Genomic DNA, 22010 nt, shown 5'->3' on the forward strand with positions numbered 1-22010 from the left:
TAGTACTATAATAAAGGGAGAGGAACAAACTCTGCATCGATAGAGCGAAAATCCCTAAGCTGTACAAAGGGGTCAATCCGTATAACTAGATTATAGTAACGTGTCTTTGGCCAACAGCGTCGGCTCATCATCCACATATTTACGTCCGGGGGAGAGGAGTGTAAGACTGTGTAAGTGTGTTTCCTGTCAAAATGGTCTTCACCTGTAACATAAGAATGAACACAGGATTACGGGGGGTTGGTCTGGCTATACAGCTGTTTGCTCCCAGCAGTGTCTCTTGTGTTCGCACTGGTGTCTATGGTGTTTATGAGCAGAGAACAGCGTCACATGGCATCAGAGTAAGCGCTGCTGGGTCATGGGTTCGATCCCCACTCAGTCTGTGTGGAGTTTGCATGTTCTCCCCATGTCATCACCTGAGATCCACCAGGGGGCGTACTTTCAACAGCCAACACTGAGTTCTCATACTAATGTGTCTGCTCTGCTGGACCCCCATGTGCTTCAAAACAGGTGTCATTTCAGCAGATTAGTGGCATGTTGAAAATGGAAGTGGAACCCAAGGTCGGGGGACGTCATGAAAGACCCCAGGGGTTCCAGAGAGTCATCAGATCAGCTTGCGTAGCAGGGCCTCCGCGCTCCCTCGTCCCCGTTGCTAACCAAGTGCGAGATTAATTAGGTCTGTACCTGGGGGAAGGCCTTCTCCGAACTGGGGGGGATGGGTGGCGCTTGATGGCGCAGTCAGCTGTCGCCTTCTTTGTGTCTCTCGTACCTCGTTCGTACTCGGGGAGAGAGAAGAGTCGTACCTCCAGCACACAGCCAGTGCCCACCTGCACGTGGAGCCTTGGAAAGCGCTAATAGTGCTCATGGTGCCGGTGTTTCCTCCATTCTGTGTTTGCCGGGTCCTCGTGTCCTGAACATGTGACTCGCACACAGTTACATGTTTCAGGACTAGTGTACAGGAGCACATGTGGACTGAGAGCGGTGTCTGCATTTCCACAGGTCATCTGAGGCTGAGTGTTTGGAGCACCAGACAGATTTAACATGCGTGCGTGTGTGCGTGCGCGCACACGTGTGCAACCTGACCAGCTTCACAGTGAATAGGCAGATTGCAGGCTGAGGAAGTTCCTGTTGCCCACCGCACCGCACACCCCACTCCAGTATCTGGCTGCACTCCCATGGATGTTGCGCTTCCCCCTTTAGGCCCCCGTTCCTCGTCCTGTTGACATTTTCCGGTGCGGTCTGGCGCATCACGCAAGGTGATGGTGGACGAAAACAGCAGCTCTGCGCTCCATTTCCCCAGAGTGCCAATCTGCTGTCCTCACAAGTCCAATTCTGCACTGTTATTTTTAACCGTAGATGGAAAATTTGGTCTCTGATGACTCGCGTGCTTTCCACAGGGTCTCCTGGGTGCCTTAGCCGCTGTGGGCGGGGCCTTGCTCTCCACGCTCGCACCGTGGACCTAATGCTGTTAGCTGCCTTCCAGCTTCGCTGACGTGGTGCGTGGTGGGCCTTCCTGTGCCGGTGAGGTGGGGGTTCACCTTGGTTGTTTTACTAAAAGCTTTGTGCTCATATCTATTGGGTGGGTTTTTACTAACTGTTATGTTATAACAATAAAGGGGGGGGAATAATATCTGCTCAATTCTCACTTGTCCCCTTTGTCTCGTTTTCTGCCGTCCCATGTCGAAACACCGTGGGTTTAAAATGAAACCGAGCCGTCCGTTCTGAGCCTTGTACCTTTGCTCTGAGTGTAACGGCAGTAGTGTTAGCAGCTGCAGGACAGTGCAGGACATTCGTGTCACCAGTGAGTGAGTCTGAGAAATTTACTTAATTTTTTAAATGAACTCTTTTCTTCTAAGTGATTCCCGGTGTCACGTTACTTATACTTATTTACCCCTTTGTACAGCAGAGTAATTTTTACTGTAGCGGTTCAGGGTGAGTAGCTTGACCAAGGGTACTGGAGCAGCAGGTGGGGATTCATCCCGGGCCCCTTGAGTCTAAGAGCAACAGCTTTCACCAGTGCGCCACCTGCTGGCTGCTTTCCAGGAAATGCTCTTCATATGTGTAACATCTTTTCTGGAATAAATATTGAATGCAAGACCGTGTTCAGAGGTGACCAGATCAGTGCAACAAAGGGAACACTATGTTCCCATGGAGCTTTCCAGCATGTCTCAAACAGGAAGTGCGCTTGAGCTCCTGGTGCGAGGGAGGCAAACGGCAGCTCTTCAGTGCTGCAATAAGGCAGCGTTCTGCTACACGCAGCAGGGCGTCCCCACGCTAGAGGTAACGTCACGCTGTGCCGAGTTGCGATGGCACAGGTGAACACGCACGGCGGGTCATAAAGAGAGCCGAGAGCCCCCGCGCCGCAGAGGGAAAGCGCGAGCGTGTCAACGGGTGCTCGTCTCGCCGACGCACCTGAGCCGCTCCAGGAGCCTGTTTCCCTCTTTCACACCTGCCTGAGCCTGGCAACCAAACGTGCTGCTCAGCTGCTTCACGCACCGTTTGGCCTGAGCGTGGTGTGCGGCCCGGTCACGGTGTCCATTCCCTTCCTCCACGGGGTGCACCTGGACCAGCTCAGCACAGCTCAGCACAGCACTGCTCTCCATCGTGATGAATCCAGGGGGAGCGAAGGAGCCCCGTCTCCAGCCTCCGCTCCGGGGGGAGTCCAGCGAGGTCGTCTCCCAGGCAGCGAGGGAAATTATGGCCCTCTTTCCGTCCCTTGCGGTCCCAAAAGGACATAAATAGGCAGAGTCCACCAGGAGCTTCGAGTTTCAGAGCAGTGGGGAAAGTTTACCAGAGGAGAGGAAGGCAAGTGGGGGGAGGAGCAGCGACAGAAGAAAGCGCGATCCCAGCGCGCGCGCACACCCACACACACACACACCCACACACACACACACTCACTCACTCACTCGCACAAGGGGTGGCGTCTCCTCCAAGCATGCAGCAGCGCCAGCTGTGGACGACTGCGGCCCACGTTCCACAGGCAGCCATGGGGTGAGTAACTGAGGTGTGGAGCGACTGGGTGGGGGGGGCGCGGGGTCTGTCGAGCGACATCGTCCTGCATCTCAGCCCGCGACGGGACATCTGGCGATTCGGAGCCAACAAGATGCGGCGGCGCTCCTCGGCGGATGTGGTGAGCTGTTCCTGCTGTTCCCAGATGAGTGCATTTTGGGATCGGGTTGGCCTTTTTACCCTGTTTTCACTGTGTCTCTGACTGGATGGCACTGTATCGCAGTGACTTCTTCCTGGTCTCTCGCTGTCAGCTGTAGAGTCGCAGAGCACGGTGTAGGGGACAGGAGGGGACGGAGGGCTGCACTCATATCTAACTTAGTGCTGTTTGAACGCAGTGACTGTGGTGTCCAGTGACACACCGTGCAACACGCAGTTTCACCTCCTTGTGTTGTGAACTCGTACTGGTCCTCTGCTGCATCTTTGGAGACCAGTCTGAGCTCCCTCCACTAATGAGTGGTATTCCGCCGTGTGTCCCTGGTCAAGGCTTCGCCGCACGATTTGCTCAGATGACTTGTGTATCGAACTGATTCTCCATCTGCTTGTTGATGGGGGGGGAACTGAAGTCCAAGGCGAGCACATAAGGGGAAGGTGGGTGTGACTGACTTTTCATTTTTTCATACTGCACATGGCAGTGACCTTCTTCCCCAGGTGGCGCCGTGAAGGTCGGGACCGTGATGCTCGGTTTGTTGGGTCGCGACACACCGACTTCATTGACTTTTTTGTCCGCTTCTGCACTCCTTTGTCGCTGCCAAGGCTGCTCAGATGCGAACGCTGTCGGCCTGCAGGGGGGTCCAGCATCGCCGTACGCACTCGGCACACACAGTGGTCGGTGCAACGTGTGGCTTCAGCACAGAGCACAACTGCAGAAATGCAGTGTCCGGCGCGGTGTCCAGCACAGCCCACACGTGTCTTCGTTCACTTGTTCTCTTTCTCCTTCTGCCAGGTTTCCCTGCTGTGTGTCAGGCCGTTTCTCCACTTTGGCAATAAGCAGCAGAGTGTTTTAAGTGTAAACTTCTCACGAAAGGCCTCCCGAGGCCACATGATTATTGCTCGTAATTGAAGCACCTGTAGGATGTATGTCGCTCCCTAGGAAGTCAAGTCCAGTTTATTTCTATAGCACTTTTTCAAACACAGTGCTTACTGAAAGCACTTTACAGTAAATAAAGTGCATAATAATAAAAGTACACAGAAGTAAAATTATAAATTAGGAATAAATAAGAAAACTGAAATACAGTATAAAATACTAAAACATTTAAGAACAGACATTAAAAGTACGAGTCACAATGAAAGTAAAAGAAATCAGTTATTTAAAAGCAGTAGAAAATAAAAGTTTTCAGTAAAGACTTAAACATTGTAAAATTTGGGGCATTTTTAATATTCACTAGAAGGAGGTTCCAGCGTCTGGCAGCATAACGACTGAATGCCGTTTCGCCCAACTTTGTCTCAACTGTGGACACCAGTATCTGACCAGTCCTACCAATCTAAGTGATGTACAGTACTGGGCTTATATTCTTCACACATATCACTGATGTAGTTTGGGACTAAATGTTTAGTGATTTAGGGGGTGCAGTGGGTTTGGCCTGGGCCTACTCTGGGGTGGGTCTGGGGTTCGAGTCCCGCTTGGGGTGCCTTGCGACGGACTGGTGTCACGTCCTGGGTGTGTCCCCTCCCCCTCTGGCCTTGCGCCCTGTGTTGCCGGGTTAAGCTCCGGCTCACCGCAACCCCACTCAGGATGAGCAGTTTTAGCCTGTGTGTGTGTGTGTGTGTGTGTGTGTGTGTGTGTGTGTGTGAGAGATTTATAAACAATAACTAAGACTTGAAGTCCATTCTGTAGGAGGCAGGGAGCCACTGCAGGGACCTAAGAACTGAAGTCATGTCCTCTCTTACCTCTCTTGGCATTTCTGAGGGTTCTGGCTGCAGCGTTTTGAATGAGTTCAAGTTGTATGACGGTCTTTTGGGGAAGAGCAGTCAGTCCAATCTACTGGAGACACATGCATGTGTGAGTTTGTCTAGGTCCTGTTTAGGGGCACAACCTCTGATTTTGGATGTGTTTAAGATGATAAAAAGACATTGTAGTTATGGCTTTGATATAGTTAGTGAAACTAAGGTCCTCATCTATTATTGTACCCACATTTTTTACTTGTCCCGTAGTCTTTAGGGCCCTAGAGCACAGGAAAGCTTTAGTTTGAGTCTCTCTTGTTACCAAAAAGGATATTTTCAGTCTTATCTCTGTTTAATTGGAGGAAATTCTCTTCCATCCAGTCATTCATTTTGTAGCGGCACAGACACAGAGAATCTATTGGACTGTAATCGTTTGGTGCCAGACCTAAATATATCTGCTATCGTCCACATGGTTGTTATAACCTTCCTTGTTGTCATTAAGGATTTGATGCAGTGGCAGCATATAGAGATGAAATAGGGGCCCCAGAACTGACCCTTGAGGGACTCCGTGTGTCATGGCGGTACGTTTGGACTCGTAATTACCCATCGTGACAAAATAATCCCTGCCTTCTGGGTACGATTTGAACCATTTAAAGACTCTTCCTGACAGACCAGCCCAGGTTCCTAACCCATCTAACAGTATTTTAAAGGCTGCACTGAGGTCCAGTAGCACCAGGACAGTTAATTTACCTGCATCCACATGTAGGCGAATATCTTTTGTGAAAGTGCAGCACTACCCAAATATTCCCTTGATAATCACTTTCTCTGCTCCATAATACTATGTGAGCTTCATCATCAGCATCATCACCTCCACCACGTATGTCTCAAACAGGTGCAGCTGTGATTTGCAACAGTGTGGTTTTTATTGTGTCCCAGAATGCCATTCTGTTCAGCAGTCACCGGCTTTCACAGGTGGAGTAACGGCCAGCTGGACGCTGGACCCTCGACACTGTCCGCACCACAATGATTGCCAAAAGGCCACCTGTGATGTTAAGGTGATGCTGAAGTGATGCTGGCTTCCAAGGTGCGTGTTCACACTCAAAACAGCGCTCTGCTGCCATGTCGGCAACGATCCCTCCTCTGCTCTGATGTTGGCATGAACAGCAGATTTGCCATTACTACAGTATTACTACGGTAATTAGCATGAGATCAGGTGATTTGTGCCTTTGGGTGAAGGTAGTGTTTGCGCTCTTATCATTTATGTGATTAACCCCCCCCCCCGAGTCACTTACACTGTAACACTGCCTACAGTTACTTACTCATTTGTACAGCAGGGTCATTTTTACTGTACCGGCTAAAGGTAAGTACAGCAGGAGGTGGGATTCAGATCTGAAGCTGAAAGCTCCCAGTTGAAAGGACAGCACCACCTTCGCTTATTAACACTCAGTAGAGGGAAGCACAGCAGGCTGCTTCTTCAATGCTGTGGCCCCAGTTAAAGTCCACAGCAAGTGCAGGAGTACCGTAGTAATGTCAGTGTGCAGTAGAGTGTCACTGTTGCACTTCTGTCTGGTGTGTGTGTGTGTGTGTGTGCGTGTTCGTTCGTTCAGTCAGTCAGGGCTCATGTTCCTCATCCTCTCAGTGAATCTTCACTCCACTGCACTCAGCTCTTTGACTGCTCACGACGGAGGAGAAGCTGACATTCTATCCAAAAGGCCTTGAAAGAGGGACCCGGATCATTTGGGCGCCACATTTCCAGCACCATTTAGCGTAGGAGACAACGTGTGTCGCGCAGCAGCGGATAAAATGTCAAAAGATGATGATGATGATAGAGCGCCAGATCCCTGCCAGATTTCGGGGTCTGCAGGCCAAGTTATGGTAATTTGTACACTGATATTTCGTAAGCGTGCAGTGTGCAGACTCGCCTAACCCTGTGCAAAATTCTTGCCCTTTGTGTCCACTTTGTGAGCAATAAAAATGATGAGAGCGATTCCAGCAGATTCCAGTAGCGTTGTGGACTTTGCACAAACCAGAAATTGCTTCTGTTTACATGAGCATAAATATCTTGCCGGCTTTTCTTGAGAGGCCTTGAGCGGCGGGTTACCGGACGGGTCAGAGGCGGCGTCTGGAGCGCGCGGTCGGAGCCCAGTTGGACTCCATCGTGGGAATCTGTAAACAGCCCATGTGCTCGTCGTCATCCTCCAATTACAATGATCCGAAAGCGAGGTGCGCGGAGACGGCGGTGTGGTATTTGGACAACGTTCCGCGGGACGTGCGTCTCTTCGCCCTGCGCTCCTCAGCTCTGCAAAGCGTCTGCGAGCTTCTGTGCCCAGTTTGGTTTGTTGGTCCAAAGCTGCTGGAGAATTCTGCTTATTTTTGGGCACCGTTCCTATTTATAACGTGAAAGCCGCCGACTCGTGAACCTGAAGTCAAACAGAGGACTCGTCGTCGTCGTCGTCATCAGCAACAACGGCGGCGAGTTAAAAATAGTACGAGCCAAGGAGGACGGCAGTGTGGGGCAGCATGGGGGGGAGGGGGGCAAAGCAGTTAACGCCAAAGAGCCCTTGTGGACACGGGCCAAGGCAAAGTTATGACAAGATGACAGCGCGTTTCCTATGGCACACATTACCCGGCCGAGGTTAGCGCACCTGCAGGATGTCCACGCTTCGTGTCCCTGAAGAAGTGTCATGAGCCTCGCGGAAGGAAGGAAGGAGGGATGAGAGGACAGGTGACAGGAAGGCACTTGTCATGTTTAATACCTGCAGATGGACTTTGGTTCCAAACGCTCTTCTGTACGTCTTGCGCGGCCCATAATGACTTTCGGGCTCTGGAAGCCGGGACTCCGCTGTTCGTACCTGTACTGTGTGAGTGTGTGAGTGAGAGAGCGCGCGCTGTAAATGAACAAATGTAGAGTAGAGCAGTTCTCGCATCGGAACCTGTGTTCCAGCGCTTGGTGACTCGCGCTCCAGATCTGCACCGTTCCCTTCTCTTCGCTCTGATGTCTCTCATTCTCACAGTCTGCTCTTGCACTGCAGCTCCCGGGAAGCAGCTCAAGGGAACGGATCACTCGCCTTGCTCACCTGTTGTGTCCAAGCAGCACCTTGTCCTCCCACCTTCTGCAGGTCGGGGGTTGGGAAAGGTTTGCGGTTAAGAGCTTGGCTTGGAGATGGGGAGAGGACCCTCGATCAACGCCGCTCTCCTGAACCGCGAATCAGGGAAAGGACGACGAATGAAAAGGTTCAAGCTCTGACTGCTTCACGGAGCCTTTTGATGACACCGTGACTTTCTCCCTCTAAGCGCACAGAGTCGCTCGTCCTGGGCTTCGAACCAACAGCCTTTCAGGTTGAGGGCTGCACACCTCCCGCTGTCTTCAGGTATGAGGAGTTGTTGAAAAGGAAGAGGCCCCGTGGGGGGTCATAATGACCACTGCGCCGTAGTTCATACTGACCGTAATCGAATGGCGACTCATGGGGCAAACGGTACAAACCACAGAGACCATATAAACCATCGGGTGCGTTAACTACTTAATGGGAAATTCCTCCTCCTCTCCTTTCCCCATCAGGGTCTCGGAGTGAAGAGCGGTAAAGTGAGCGGCTCCAGAAGCTGCAGCACAAGCGCTGATGTCCCGCCTTTTGTTTCCTGTGCGTCCCCCGCACTGTGTCCGTGTCGTCCTCGCGGGCCTCACACACTTCCGTAGATCAGAAGCGCAGATGGCGACCGTGACCCCTGTGGGCTCATCTAGCAAACGTTGCTCTTTAATCCTTCCGAACAGCACCTTCATTATTGATCCGCACAATATCCACGAGTGCGTGGAAACACGGAGGAAAGGGACACGGCCGTCTGACCGTGGACAACCGCCGCCTCTTTCGGGTGCTTCGAGCGAAGACCGTTATTAGTTCTGTTCGGGCGACATGCCTGCGTACCGTGGGCGGTGAACACGGGTACGAAAACAAGGCACTTGTGAGAGTTCAACCTGAAGGTTGTTGGGTCTCGTCCCACATTTTCAGTGGGCCCGTGAGCTCGGCTCTGCTGCTCGCAGTGTTCGTCTTGCGCTCGTGACCTTTCTCGTGCGGTTCTCTCAAGTCACGTGTTGCTTCTTCCAAATGAGCTTTGCGGTCCGCTGCCTGGGTGAGAGCACTGCCTGCCCTTTGAATATCACGTGAGACTGCGTGCGCGTGTGTACGCGCGCCAAACTTTGCAGCATTTCCATCGTACTGTGCACGCTGTGTTTGAACAATGAATCTCCAGGTTATTCCTCTATTTGGAAGTAAAATTCCTGCTTGAGTGATGAGCAGTGAGGGGTTCTGATCCCACGTCCCGCCGGGATAAACGCTTTTCTCTACACAATTCCCAGATACCGTGACTCATGTTTAAACAGTGTGATAAGAGAAAGGTTTGCGCAGCGAAGAGTGTCTCCCCCCCCCCCCCCCCCCACTGGTGGTGTGTGGACACTTGACCTTTGAACCCATAAGAGGCAGGACAGTCACATGGCAGCAGGGGACATCCCGAGTGTGACACGAGTCCAGCACTGGAGCGAGTGCCCACAGTGTAGAACAGGGAGACTGGGTGCTCTGGTCCCTTCACACATCCACACCACAATCTCACGTGTCATGATAAATACCTTGGCAAACTGACCACGCGGTTGTAGATATGCAGGTACTCACAGGACTCGGGTTCGAGCCCCACCCCCCCCGCTGCAGTACCCCGATCGCTGTGTACAGCAAATGAGTGAATTAGTGTAAGGAGATGGACCCTGTTAACGTCTGAGGAGAAAAGCGTCCGAAAAATAAGAAATACAAGGGGCCTCGTGATCATTTCCGGGAAACATGCGACCGCACGGAAGGGTTCGGTGTAACGGTACCGGTTCTAAAGAAGGGTCCGAAGGGCAGCGCTGTGTTTTCCCTCCACCCAAACTATTGCGTATGACCTCACTTTCCAGCTATTTTTCCAGAGAGAACCTGCTTTGCAGTCACACTGAGGAAAGTAAAACAATGCGCCCCGTTACCCTGATTTACACCGTCTGTCTTTCCAGCTCCTTGAAAGATGACGAGTGACCAGTAACTGCGCTCACCTGCAGCACTTTGTCCCCTTCTGCGAGCGAGGAGGTGTCCCCTGGTGTGTCGCACTGAATCGCACGCACGTACGCTGGCGCTGGGTCCACAGGTGGAGCCGAGAGCTGTGCCAACCCTCCCGCTGACTGGTGCGGAAAAGTCCGCTTGCAGTTATTTACCCAACTTGCCAATAGTGGGTTCAGCGCCCAAAGTGACCTGAGCGCCGCTCAAAGGGACGTTGTCTTAGCTGAGCCTCAGTGCTGGAGGCGATGCTCGCAGGGACATGAGGTCACGTTATGACATTTTCACATTCTGATGTCCATCCATGTGGCTCGCTGTCCGTCCGTCCGTCCGTCCGTCCCACCAGCTCAGTGTGGGGTCACGGCCACATGGAGCGTTCTGCTTCTGGCAGAACCCTGCATGATGCACTGTGTTCCCAGCAATGTTGTGGATGTAATACAGAGCAACGTGATCCACGTCCCGTAACGTGGTGCAGAAGCGGGATTTGGTGACAGTTTGGTCCAGACCTGCCACGCAGCTGGTGCAGTCCAACGTGTGTGTGTGTGTGTGTGTGTGTGTGTGTGTGTGTGTGTGTGTGTCTCCTGGATTTTCTCCCACCCTGAACGTTCACTGGTGACCGTCCCATGTGTCCCCCATGCGCTCGGCTCTCCGTTTCTGCACTTTACACCTGAATGCCGTTAAGCTCCTTTCTGCAGCTACAGCTACAGGCCATGAAAGTCCTCCCTGGACATGTGGGACGCCTGAACACAAACCACACACAACTTTTGACCATTTTAAGAAGCGCTCTCCATCAAAGAGTCGCGGCCCGATTCCGTTCCGCCCCGCCCTCCGGAGAGCGGAGGACAGGAGAGGACGAGACCGTGTCCCTCACCGAGAATGTCATGTTTGTAACTAATAAAGCCGAGGATGTCCAGACGCGTCGTTTTTCATCGGACAGCAGCTTCCGTTTTTTTGTCCATGTGTGACACAGCAGGAACAATGACTCTCGGGACATAAATCCCCTGGACGTTTTCCAGCTCCAGACGTAAACACACTTTCGCTGTTTTTCACTGCCCTAAATTCTCCGCTGTGCCGGTACAGATGAACACCTCACACGGGAGACGTGTCCAACTGCCTCGGTGCTGGACGTCCGTTCCCGTAACTATAGAACTGGTTCCGACACAAAGGGGAGGGTTGCAGTGGCAGCTCTCGAACCCGGAGCTCACGCAGCACGGACTGTGTGTGTGTGTGTGTGTGTGTGTGTGTGTGTGTGTGTGTGTGTGTGCGTGTGTGAGAGAGAGAGGGAGAGCTGTGGACATCCTGTGAGACCCACCGGTCACTGAGACGTGACAAAGGGACCCAGTGGACGCGTTTCCAGAGGGAACTCCAACAGGAAGTGGGACGAAGATGCTCAGGGTGTCACATGCTGCTCGAGGGACCCCTGCAGTCCCTTCCCCCTCTGAGAGATGCAGCTGAATGTGACCCTCACATCCGGTCACTGGAGGGAAACCATGTCGTCCATGAAACCAGGTCGTACCAGATAGGTTGTGGGTTCCAGCCTGCGATGACGTCTTCCGACACTCTGCCTTGTGCCTCTACTGTACTGTACTGGGTTTACCCTAAAGTACCAGGCTTTACAGTAGTGAGGTTTCACGTGCCGTTTCCCTCTGTCCACATGTGGAACATTTTCCTTTCTTGAGAGTCTCATTTGTGTCTCCATGTGACACACGTTGCTGTGCTCCAGATGGACCCAGACTCGCACGTCACCATGGAAGAACACCCTAACAAGTAATTAAGGAACTACTGTAGACGTCCCATCCCACAGCTTCCTGTTTCTGTTGTGAACCCCTCGCAGCGAAGCACCCCCTGCCAGCCAACGGGTGCCGTAGGTCCTTATCCCCAAAGGGGGGGGTCCCTCGGTGCCATTGTTCCGGTGGATCCAGCCGTTTCCGCTGTTCCCAGATATGATGCCCCTCCCCCCTCTCGCCAACCACAGGTCCCGCTCCACTGTGAACGTGTCCTGTCCATCACTCACGGCTCTTCTCACAAGGTCAAGGAAGGGTTCAGCTGAGGCCACGCACGTGACAGCACACGAAGAGGAGAAGGCAGGCGCAAACATCTGGCGGTGGCTTCAACATCTGGGGCGGAGAAGCGTCATTCTCTCTCATCTGATCCCAGACCACGTTCCCCATTTCCTCAAACCCCGTCAGCAGCTCCTCTCTTATGACTCCACCTTTAGGAAGCTTCTCAGCTGCGTGTCTCACTGTGTCTCTCAAACGTCGTGGAGGTCCGGGGGGGGGAGGGTACAGTAGGTGAGGTCTGCAGCAGCCCCTCGAACCAGGAAGCAGATGGAAACAAAGGTCTCGTCTTCAGCAGCAAACTTGCCTGCGCTGACCTTAGAAGCTCCACTTGAGACGTGTCCACTTGCTGAAGAAATGACACGCATGCACGCACACACGGTCTGTGAGCTCACGGGATCGCAGGAGCTCCGACGTTTCCAGCCCATCGGCCACTTTGTATCCACAGCAAGAACACATATCTGTGAGCAAAGCGCACGTCTCCACTTCATATTCAATCGATTGCTGCCTGATCATGTGGGAATTTGTGTCCATTTAGCATAAATGTGGAGATTAATAGCTTTGCGAAGACGAGCAAACAGCGTCCTGGCGTCTCCGGCCGAGAGGAAGTGCGTAAATTCCAGGCCCTTCTTGTCCAGTGACGTGTTTAGTGTGGGCCCCCCCCAGGGAGGCTGGGGGGCAAAGTCTCGCGACTGGGGCTACTGATGCGCTGTGGGACGGCTCTGGGTTCGAGCCCTGGAAAGGGGCTCAGAGGCGGCGGAGTGGCTGGGATGGACCCGCTCCTTCCCGCACAGCGGTCGCGGGCCGTGTCCCATCGTGCCTGGGACACGTGTGGGTTTGACACGAGCAGCTGGGCGGGCAGCGCCAACGAGCCACATATTAAGTGTCAGCCCGGGGTCACAGTTGGCGCTGGGAGCCCATTGGACGGCGGCGCCTCCCGGGACCCAGGCGGCCGAGCAGATGCTCCTGTGAGTCACGCGCGGTTTGCACCCGAGTCTCACGAAGTACCATCTGCTGGTAAAACAACACCGAGCGACTGAGCCGAGTCCAGCTGACAGGACCATGTGTCCGTCCGTCCCGCTCCCCCAGGGACAGAGTGGAGTACTGTTGCATTGGTCTCACACACATCCTTCCGGGTGTCCGGTGTGTGTCCAGCGTGTGTCTCGGACCGTGTCCATCACCGCTGAAATGCCATGGGTGAGAGCGGACCCTCCTCACAGTCACAGCGGGGAGAGCGGAGCGCGCGCCTCTTCAGCGCACATCTCGGCCACCCGGCCGGTTATTCAGGGATATGCTAATGAGCTGGAGTGCGCGCGCGCGTCCTCTTGAGCGAGACTCCCAGTGAACAGAGAGAGAGAGAGCGAGAGAGAGCTAGATAGATAGATACCGGGGGTGGGGGGGGCCGAGACACCGACGCGGTACCGACACACTGTGTGTCCGCAGAGAGAAGCAGTGTCGCGGGGGGCGGGGCCGCGCGCTCCGTGTCGCTCTAACCCGGTCTCGGTCCCGGTCCCGGTCCGATCGGCTGTCGCCCGCGCTCAGGGGAGGAGGTGCCGGAAACGCGTCCGTCCGCCGCGAGCCCACAGCTCGTGTCCAGCCAGTGAGGGTGTGAGTGAGGGGTAAAAATAAGGTGCGAGGGAGGTGGACCCCCGGCGACATCATCATGGACCCTTCGTGTGGCTCCGAAAGCCGGAGGATCGAGGCTTGGCTGGACGACCACGCGGACTTCACACACTCGTACTTCCTGAGGAAAGGCACCAGGTAATGTCACACACACCTCGTCATATTTCACGTATTTCATAATATCTCTCATATCTCATGGATCGCCCAAGCCGAGGCTTGGTTGTTCCAGAGACGGGCTCTGGTGTGTGCGTGCGTGCGTGCGTGCGTGCGTGCGTGCGTGTGTGCGGACAGAGCGGACAGCCGCTCTACACACAAGTTCGCGCTGCTGAGGGATAAACGAATGTAAGCGGGACGGTGAGAAACAGAAAGACAGTAAAAGGCAGTAAAGGCGCTGCACAGACTGGACCGGACCCGGATCATGATGATGACCATTATTATTATGATTATTGTTACTATTATGATGTCACAATAAGGAGCCCGACTGTCAAACACCACATAGTTTCAGTTTGATGCCCAGAGCGACGGATGATGTGGTTACATTGAAATTCATCTGACGCTTTCCTCTAAGGGACTTACCGTGATTTACCTGTTTATACAGCTGCGTTATTTCACCACAGCAACTGAGGGTCAGTACTTCACTCAAGGGTGTTACAGCTGGGGGGATTCAAACCTGCAACCTTTGGGTCAAAAGGCAGTAGCTGTAACCAGTCCACTACCAGCTGCCTCCACACTGATTAAAATATTAGCTGCAAACTTTTGCTCTGATGTTCGAAGTGCAACGTGTTGAGAGAGAGAGAGAGAGAGAGAGAGAGAGAGAGAGAGAGAGAGTACAGTGTCACACTGCGGGTGTCTGTCCAGCGCCTCTCGTGCCATTTAAACCATCACTGTGCTCTTCTCGCGGCTGCAATGTTACTGAGTGTTCAGTGATTGTTCAGTGGCGCCTGTACCCTACTACACATATACACTCTATACACTATACTACACATATACGCTGATATGCTGTATACGCTGCAGTGCAGACGTGTTCTGTCCCACTTCACCTGACTTACAGGGTCCCAGTTGTTCTTCACTCAGCTAAACTGGGACAGGAACACAAACTTGTCTGTGTAAAACATGCAGCGAAACGCAGTTTGTGACGCTCGGTGACGCTGCCGCGTCCTCGGCTTGTGACGCGGACGCCGGAATGTGTGGAGACACCTGACCGTAAAAGAATGTTTACGGCAAAGGAGGGTGAACGGCCCAGCCGTGCTCCCGGAACCTGCCGGAAGCCTCGCTCGGTCCTCAAGGAAATTTTCTTTTCCGAGCCGACATTCTGTTGGACCTCCGTCCTCGTCGTCTCCATGGAGATGAGCTCCCGGTTGATATTAGTGTCTCATCCGTGCTCCCAGCGCAGTGCGGCATTTACCCAGTTACACGTCACTTTGAGAAGCGTCTGAGAAATGAACCGATGAGAAACGTGTTCGATAGAAGTGAATCTGCGCTCAGTGTAACACATCAACTCATTTGTCCTCCTTGACATTTAGCAAAATTATCAGTCTGAACATACAGGGCTCCTTTTAACGGAGTCATTTTGTACCGTAGTCCTGCTTCTGCGCTGCTTCGCCATAAAAATATTCGGCGGTGTCCGTGGAGAACCGTAACCATGTGCTGTGGTCATCGCGAACGCACAGTGACCCACGACCACACCGCCAGCACTGCGCTGCGCTGCGTCTTCTGCCTTCACGCAGTGCGGAGACGACCGTTTTGGGGGGCTGTTCACAGGCACATGAAATATTACCGTGTCATCGATTGTCCGAAGTATGACAGACACATTGTGCGGTTGCACCGTGAAGCACCAGCTGTCATTTCGGGACCAATTCGGCGGTCCACGAGGGACAACCGCTCTGCCGAGCAGCAGGCGCTTCCTTCCTGCTCATTTGACATTGCAAGTGTTTGATTCTGTTGGTCTTTGTGTTCGTGGGGAACGTCTGGTGTTTCCAAGCGGTCACACCACGTTCGGCTCAGTTCGGGTCAAACTCAGTCTCCTGTCACGAAAAGCCAGAGACGCCGTTGACCCCCAGCTGGCAAGTGGGAAACTGTCGTCAGGGCTTTGAAACCATAACCCTCTGGCTGCTCTCTTGGGGAACTGGGCTACGCTCTCTGACCGAGGCAACCTGTCGAACCACACCCGACCATTCCCAGCATCCCCAGCAGCAGCAAGGCGCACATTGTCAGCTCAAACATGACCGTTTCTCTCTTTCCCGGTATGTATGTCGCTGGCCCTCTCGGCAAAGCGGCGCCTCCACCTGCTGCCCGTGGTGAAAGGCTGTTCCGTGTGTTCCGGGCCTTAGTCTGAATTCCATCTCAGGGTTTTCACGCGGTCCTCCTGGTGCGTGGTGCTGCCGCTACGAGAGCCGACCGTTCCCATCCATAAGCCCTTCCTTCCCGGTTGCTTGGTTTCCGCAGGGAGATGGTTAACGCCTGGTTCGCCGAGAGAGTCCACTCCATCCAGCCGCCCCGAGAAGGAGCCAGAGCCCAGGGGGAGTCCGGCGAAGCCCCGCCCCCGAACGGCCGCGCCGACTGCCCCGCCCCCAGCCCTTCACCCGGCACGCCCACCCGGAAGATCTCTGCGTCTGAGTTTGACCGGCCGCTGCGGCCCATCGTGGTGAAGGACTCGGAGGGCTCCCTGACCTTCGTCAGCGACGCGGAGCCGCCCCAGATGCCGCTGAGGGCACAGCGGGGGGAGGCGGGTGCCGGAGGCGACCGCTGCGCCCAGCTGCTGGAGCTCGTGCGCGAGGTGTCCAGCCACCTGGACATCACCTCGCTTTGCCACAAGATCTTCCTGCACATCAACGAGCTCATCGCCGCCGACCGCTACTCGCTCTTCCTGGTGTGCGAAGACAGCTCCAACGAGAAGTTCCTGGTGAGCCGCCTCTTCGACGTGGCCGAGGGCTCCACGCTGGAGGAGGCTTCCAACAACGGCATCCGTCTCGACTGGAACAAGGGCATCGTGGGATACGTGGCCACCACTGGTCGGCCACTCAACATCAAGAACGCATATGAGGTGAGGGGGGGGGGGGGGTGTGTCCGGAAAGACCCCGGAGCGACCGGTCCTCGGCCTGAGGCTCCAGTGCTGAACGCAGCGAGGCTGCGACACGGGGCACCTCCCTCTGCTGGGGGCTTCGGGGGTCCAACCAGTGAGCCGTGTGTCACGGTTCATCCGGTTAATTTCAGCGTGGTCGGAGCGGGTCAGTGCGGTTAATGGGGTCGAACCCCGGCCCACAGACGCCGCTGCGCAGGGAGCGGAAGAGGAAGACGAAAGACACACTCGAAACATGTCAAGGTGGAATGATGGCAGAGGGACGAGGGTGGGAGGAAAGAGCGCGTTCCTGCGCGGCGCCGTTTCCTGCGTTCGGCCTTCGGCTGCAGACCAGACGTTACACAACGAGGCTCCGAGGTCCGACTCGCCATGTGGAAATATTAAGCTGGAGTTATTTTTAGAAAATATATCATTTGGCCGAGCCAACGCTGTGATCTGTGTTCCATTTAGACGTTTCCACTCGTTCCACACGGCTCATAATGAACATATTTCATTTCCACTTTTCGTTTCCTTACCATGTTTTTCCAAGTCGAGACAAAGTGGACGACCGCGTTCTCTCGCGCCGCTTCCTTCCTCTTGACCTCCTCTTCACCCCAAACTGCTCTTTCTACCTCGAGATGCCGCGTGGCTGCTTTGCCTCGAACCTCATGCAGCAACGGTGCAGGTATGTCGGGGACGTGTTACCGGGCTTCACGTTGTCCTCGAACCTGCTTTATGTACGTCCATCACGTAAAACACAGTGCGTGTGTGTGTCCCCCTCACACTTGTCCTGAGATGCAAACTTCCTGTTTATTTCGCTCAAAACTAAACAGTGATGTGAAAGCAGCTACAATACATCTATAGTACATGTAAGACATGTTGAGCAGCTCTCAGTGGAAACTACTAACCAGTAGACAGCACTAACCAGTGGAAAGTACTAACCAGTGGACACCACTAATCAGTGGACACTACTTACCATTGGAAACTACTAACCAGTAGAAAGTACTACCAGTGGACACCACTAAACAGCGAACACTACTAACCAGTAGACACCACTAACCAGTGGAAAGTACTAACCAGTGGACACCACTAAACAGTGAACACCACTAATCAGTGGACACTACTAACCAGTAGACACCACTAACCAGTGGACACTACTAACCAGTAGACACCACTAATCAGTGGACACTACTTACCATTGGAAACTACTAACCAGAGGACACCACTAACCAGTGGAAACTACTAACCAGTGGACACCACTAATCAGTGGACACTACTTACCATTGGAAACTACTAACCAGTAGAAAGTACTAACCAGTGGACACCACTAAACAGTGAACACCACTAATCAGTGGAAAGTACTAACCAGTGGAAAGTACTAACCAGTGGACACCACTAAACAGTGGACACCACTAATCAGTGGACACTACTTACCATTGGAAACTACTAACCAGTAGAAAGTACTAACCAGTGGACACTACTAACCAGTAGACACCACTAACCAGTGGACACTACTAACCAGTAGACACCACTAATCAGTGGACACTACTTACCATTGGAAACTACTAACCAGAGGACACCACTAACCAGTGGAAAGTACTAACCAGTGGACACCACTAAACAGTGAACACCACTAACCAGTAGACACCACTAACCAGTGGACACCACTAACCAGTGGACACCACTAACCAGTAGACACCACTAACCAGTGGACACTACTAACCAGTAGATACCACTAACCAGTGGAAAGTACTAAGCAGTGGACACCACTAATCAGTGGACACTACTTACCATTGGAAACTACTAACCAGAGGACACCACTAACCAGTGGAAAGTACTAACCAGTGGAAACTACTAACCAGTGGACACCACTAATCAGTGGACACTACTTACCATTGGAAACTACTAACCAGTAGAAAGTACTAACCAGTGGACACCACTAATCAGTGGATAGTACTAACCAGTGGACACCACTAATCAGTGGAAAGTACTAACCAGTGGACACCACTAAACAGTAGACACTACTTACCAGTGGAAAGTACTAACCAGTGGACACCACTAAACAGTGGACACCACTAATCAGTGGACACTACTTACCATTAGAAACTACTAACCAGTAGAAAGTACTAACCAGTGGACACCACTAAACAGTGAACACCACTTACCAGTAGACACCACTTACCAGTGGCAAGTACTAACCAGTGGACACCACTAATCAGTGGAAAGTACTAACCAGTGGACACCACTGAACAGTGGACACTACTTACCATTGGAAACTACTAACCAGAGGACACCACTAACCAGTGGAAACTACTAACCAGTGGACACCACTAATCAGTGGACACTACTTACCATTGGAAACTACTAATCAGTGGAAAGTACTAACCAGTGGACACCATTAATCAGTGGAAAGTACTAAGCAGTGGACACCACTAATCAGTGGAAAGTACTAACCAGTGGACACCACTAAACAGTGAACACCACTAATCAGTGGACACTACTTACCGTTGGAAACTACTAACCAGTAGAAAGTACTAACCAGTGGACACCACTAAACAGTGAACACCACTAATCAGTGGACACTACTAACCAGTAGACACCACTAACCAGTGGACACTACTAACCAGTAGACACCACTAATCAGTGGACACTACTTACCATTGGAAACTACTAACCAGAGGACACCACTAACCAGTGGAAAGTACTAACCAGTGGAAACTACTAACCAGTGGACACCACTAATCAGTGGACAGTACTTACCATTGGAAACTACTAACCAGAGGACACCACTAACCAGTGGAAAGTACTAACCAGTGGACACCACTAATCAGTGGACACTACTTACCATTGGAAACTACTAATCAGTGGAAAGTACTAACCAGTGGACACCACTAAACAGTAGACACTACTTACCAGAGGACTTTTCTTCACGGCTGACCAGCGAAACAGGAGCATGAGGTGTGCTCGGCGTTACACGTGAAGCCCAGTCCAACACAGTTTAGCTACGGAGGACCTGCAATGTGTCCCACCGCGTCGTGCCACCGGTCCGTTGTCAGCAGAGCCCTCCCCCACCCCCCACGTCCACCCCGACCGTCATGCTGATCCTCCAGGTGGAGAAGGGAGGTGCCCTGACCCATCACGCCATGTGGGGTCTAACCTTTCTTAATGAGGCTTCCTGGCCCTCAGCACCTGAATGCCAATGAGAAGCACCTCCTGCGTTGGACACTTTGCACTTTAAGCAGGTGGAAATGAGGCCAGCGGGGGGCGCCGCCCGGTGTCGGCGGGATCTCGTGTTCCCGAGCGTCGAGTCGGTCCAACTAGAGGACCGCGAGGCTTTGAAGCTCCGCTCTGACATCTGTCCCTAGTGCTGCTCTCTTCTGCTTGTGTCACACAGACCGCCGCTCTTGCCACGAGGGACAGGACTGCTTTATAATTAAGGGATGAGGGAACTGAACTGAACTGAACTTAACCGAACTGAACTGAACTTAACTGAAATGAACTGAACTGCTCGTTTACAGGACCCCCGGTTCAATGCAGAAGTGGATCAGATCACCGGGTACAAGACCCAGAGCATCTTGTGTATGCCCATCAAGAACCACAGGGAGGAGGTGAGAGGAGCTCTCTGGCTGGGGGGGGGGGGGGTCTCCCACCTTTACACACATTGTTCTCCCTTGACACCTACTGCTGAGTGGCTTCATTTTTTCCCCCATTGGCATCACCTGCACTGTGGGCATCTTCTGCATGTGGCACACACACGCACGCACACACAATACGCACTGTGTTCTCAGAGGTTCACCCGTCCAGTAGAACTCCTGCCCTTTCCTATCGTAAAGTGTCGATATTACTTGAGCCAATAAGATATTAATATCAGTCTATTAATATTCACATTTTCTGCCCTCATTGTGACCTCTGTGTCGCTGCTCTGAGGTGGTGGGCGTCGCCCAGGCCATCAACAAGAAGTGTGGCACAGATGGCAGCTTCACAGAGCAGGATGAGAAGGTACGAGGTCACCTGAGATCATACATCTTGGGACCTGCAGGTGGTGGGGTGTGTGTGTGTGTGTGTGTGTGTGTGTGTGTGTGTGTGTGTGTATGTGGGGGGGGTGCTCAGGTCTCATACAAAGTTTTGTCTGCAGTGAAGTTAATTTGGTAAATGTGGTGCTGCACGTTGGGGAGAAAGATAGACCTGCGTGTTGTCCTCAGCTCGTCAGAATTAACAGCTATAACCTAACAAGAGCTTTGTGTGTGTGTGTCTGTCTGTCTGTCTGTCTGTCTGTCCTGTCCGGATTCCCCACCCACCCACTCCAACAGGACTTCTCTGCCTATCTGGCCTTCTCGGGCATCGTGCTCCACAACGCGCAGCTGTACGAGACTTCGCAGCTGGAGAACCGGCGCAACCAGGTGCGAGCTCCATTCCAGAAGGATCTCAGCTCCAAACCCTGCCAGCGCTGATCCAATAAGTGCAAAGACAGTGTTTTGGACAGAAACTGACAGCTTTGTGGGCTGCTGACGAGGACAAGTAGCTGCTACAAAAACACACACTTAAAGCTTCAGGGCTTCATGTCGTCAGCCCCTCACCATGGCCATATATGGACATCGTTGTTCCTCAGCTTTACCAAATGAGCAGATGTAACAGTGGAGTAACAGACGGTGTGTGTGTGTGTGTGTGTGTGTGCGTCTGCGTGTGTCTGCGTGTGTCTGCGTGTGTGCGTGCCTGCACGCAGGTGCTCCTGGACCTGGCCAGCCTGATCTTTGAAGAACAGCAGTCCTTGGAGGTCCTCCTGAAGAAGATTGCTGCCACCATTCTGTCCTTCATGCAGGCGCAGTGCTGCACTGTCTTCGTTGCCGATGGCGACGCCACGGTGAGCCAAAAAGCGTCCCCTCCGCCGTCTGCACCGGTGCTCTTGTCTCTTCCGTCGCCGCTCCAAGTCAGTGTGTGTTCATGGACCCTCTCCTCCTGGGGCAAAGTGACGCAGAGCAACAGACACAAATGGGACCAAGAAGGAAACGGCGGTGACCATGTGTGGTTCAGTGGGAGGAGTAAGCCTCTGGCAACTGAGGAGAGGAAAACAAAAAGCCCCCACTGACACAGACGTTGTCTGAACCGCTTGTCCCATACGGGGTCGCGGGGAACCTGAGCCTAACCCGGCAACTCAGGGCGTAAGGGGAGGGGACACACCCGGGACGGGACGCCAGTCCGTCGCAAGGCACCCCAAGCGGGACTCGAACCCCAGACCCATTGGAGAGCAGGACCCGGTCTAACCCATAGCACCCCTGAGCCACCGCACCCCCTGTCCCCCACTGACAGTGCAGGATA

General features: G+C 53.2%; 1 protein-coding gene across 3 annotated transcripts in view; it reads left to right on the plus strand.

Annotated features, from left to right (window-relative positions):
- Positions 1-1657: 1657 nt before the first annotated feature.
- The window catches only part of pde5ab (phosphodiesterase 5A, cGMP-specific, b), a 38286-nt gene continuing 17933 nt past the window's right edge, over positions 1658-22010 (plus strand). The window contains exons 1-6 of one of the 3 annotated variants that reach the window (XM_029254514.1): positions 1658-2988; positions 16082-16679; positions 20213-20302; positions 20622-20693; positions 21005-21094; positions 21418-21555. In XM_029254514.1, coding sequence (XP_029110347.1) covers positions 2933-2988; positions 16082-16679; positions 20213-20302; positions 20622-20693; positions 21005-21094; positions 21418-21555 — 1044 coding nt within the window. In that variant the 5' untranslated portion in view covers positions 1658-2932. The other 2 variants (XM_029254518.1, XM_029254508.1) reach the window with 2 other exon arrangements.

Source organism: Scleropages formosus, chromosome 1 (assembly GCF_900964775.1).
Source record: "Scleropages formosus chromosome 1, fSclFor1.1, whole genome shotgun sequence".
Taxonomy (NCBI): Eukaryota; Metazoa; Chordata; class Actinopteri; order Osteoglossiformes; family Osteoglossidae; genus Scleropages; species Scleropages formosus.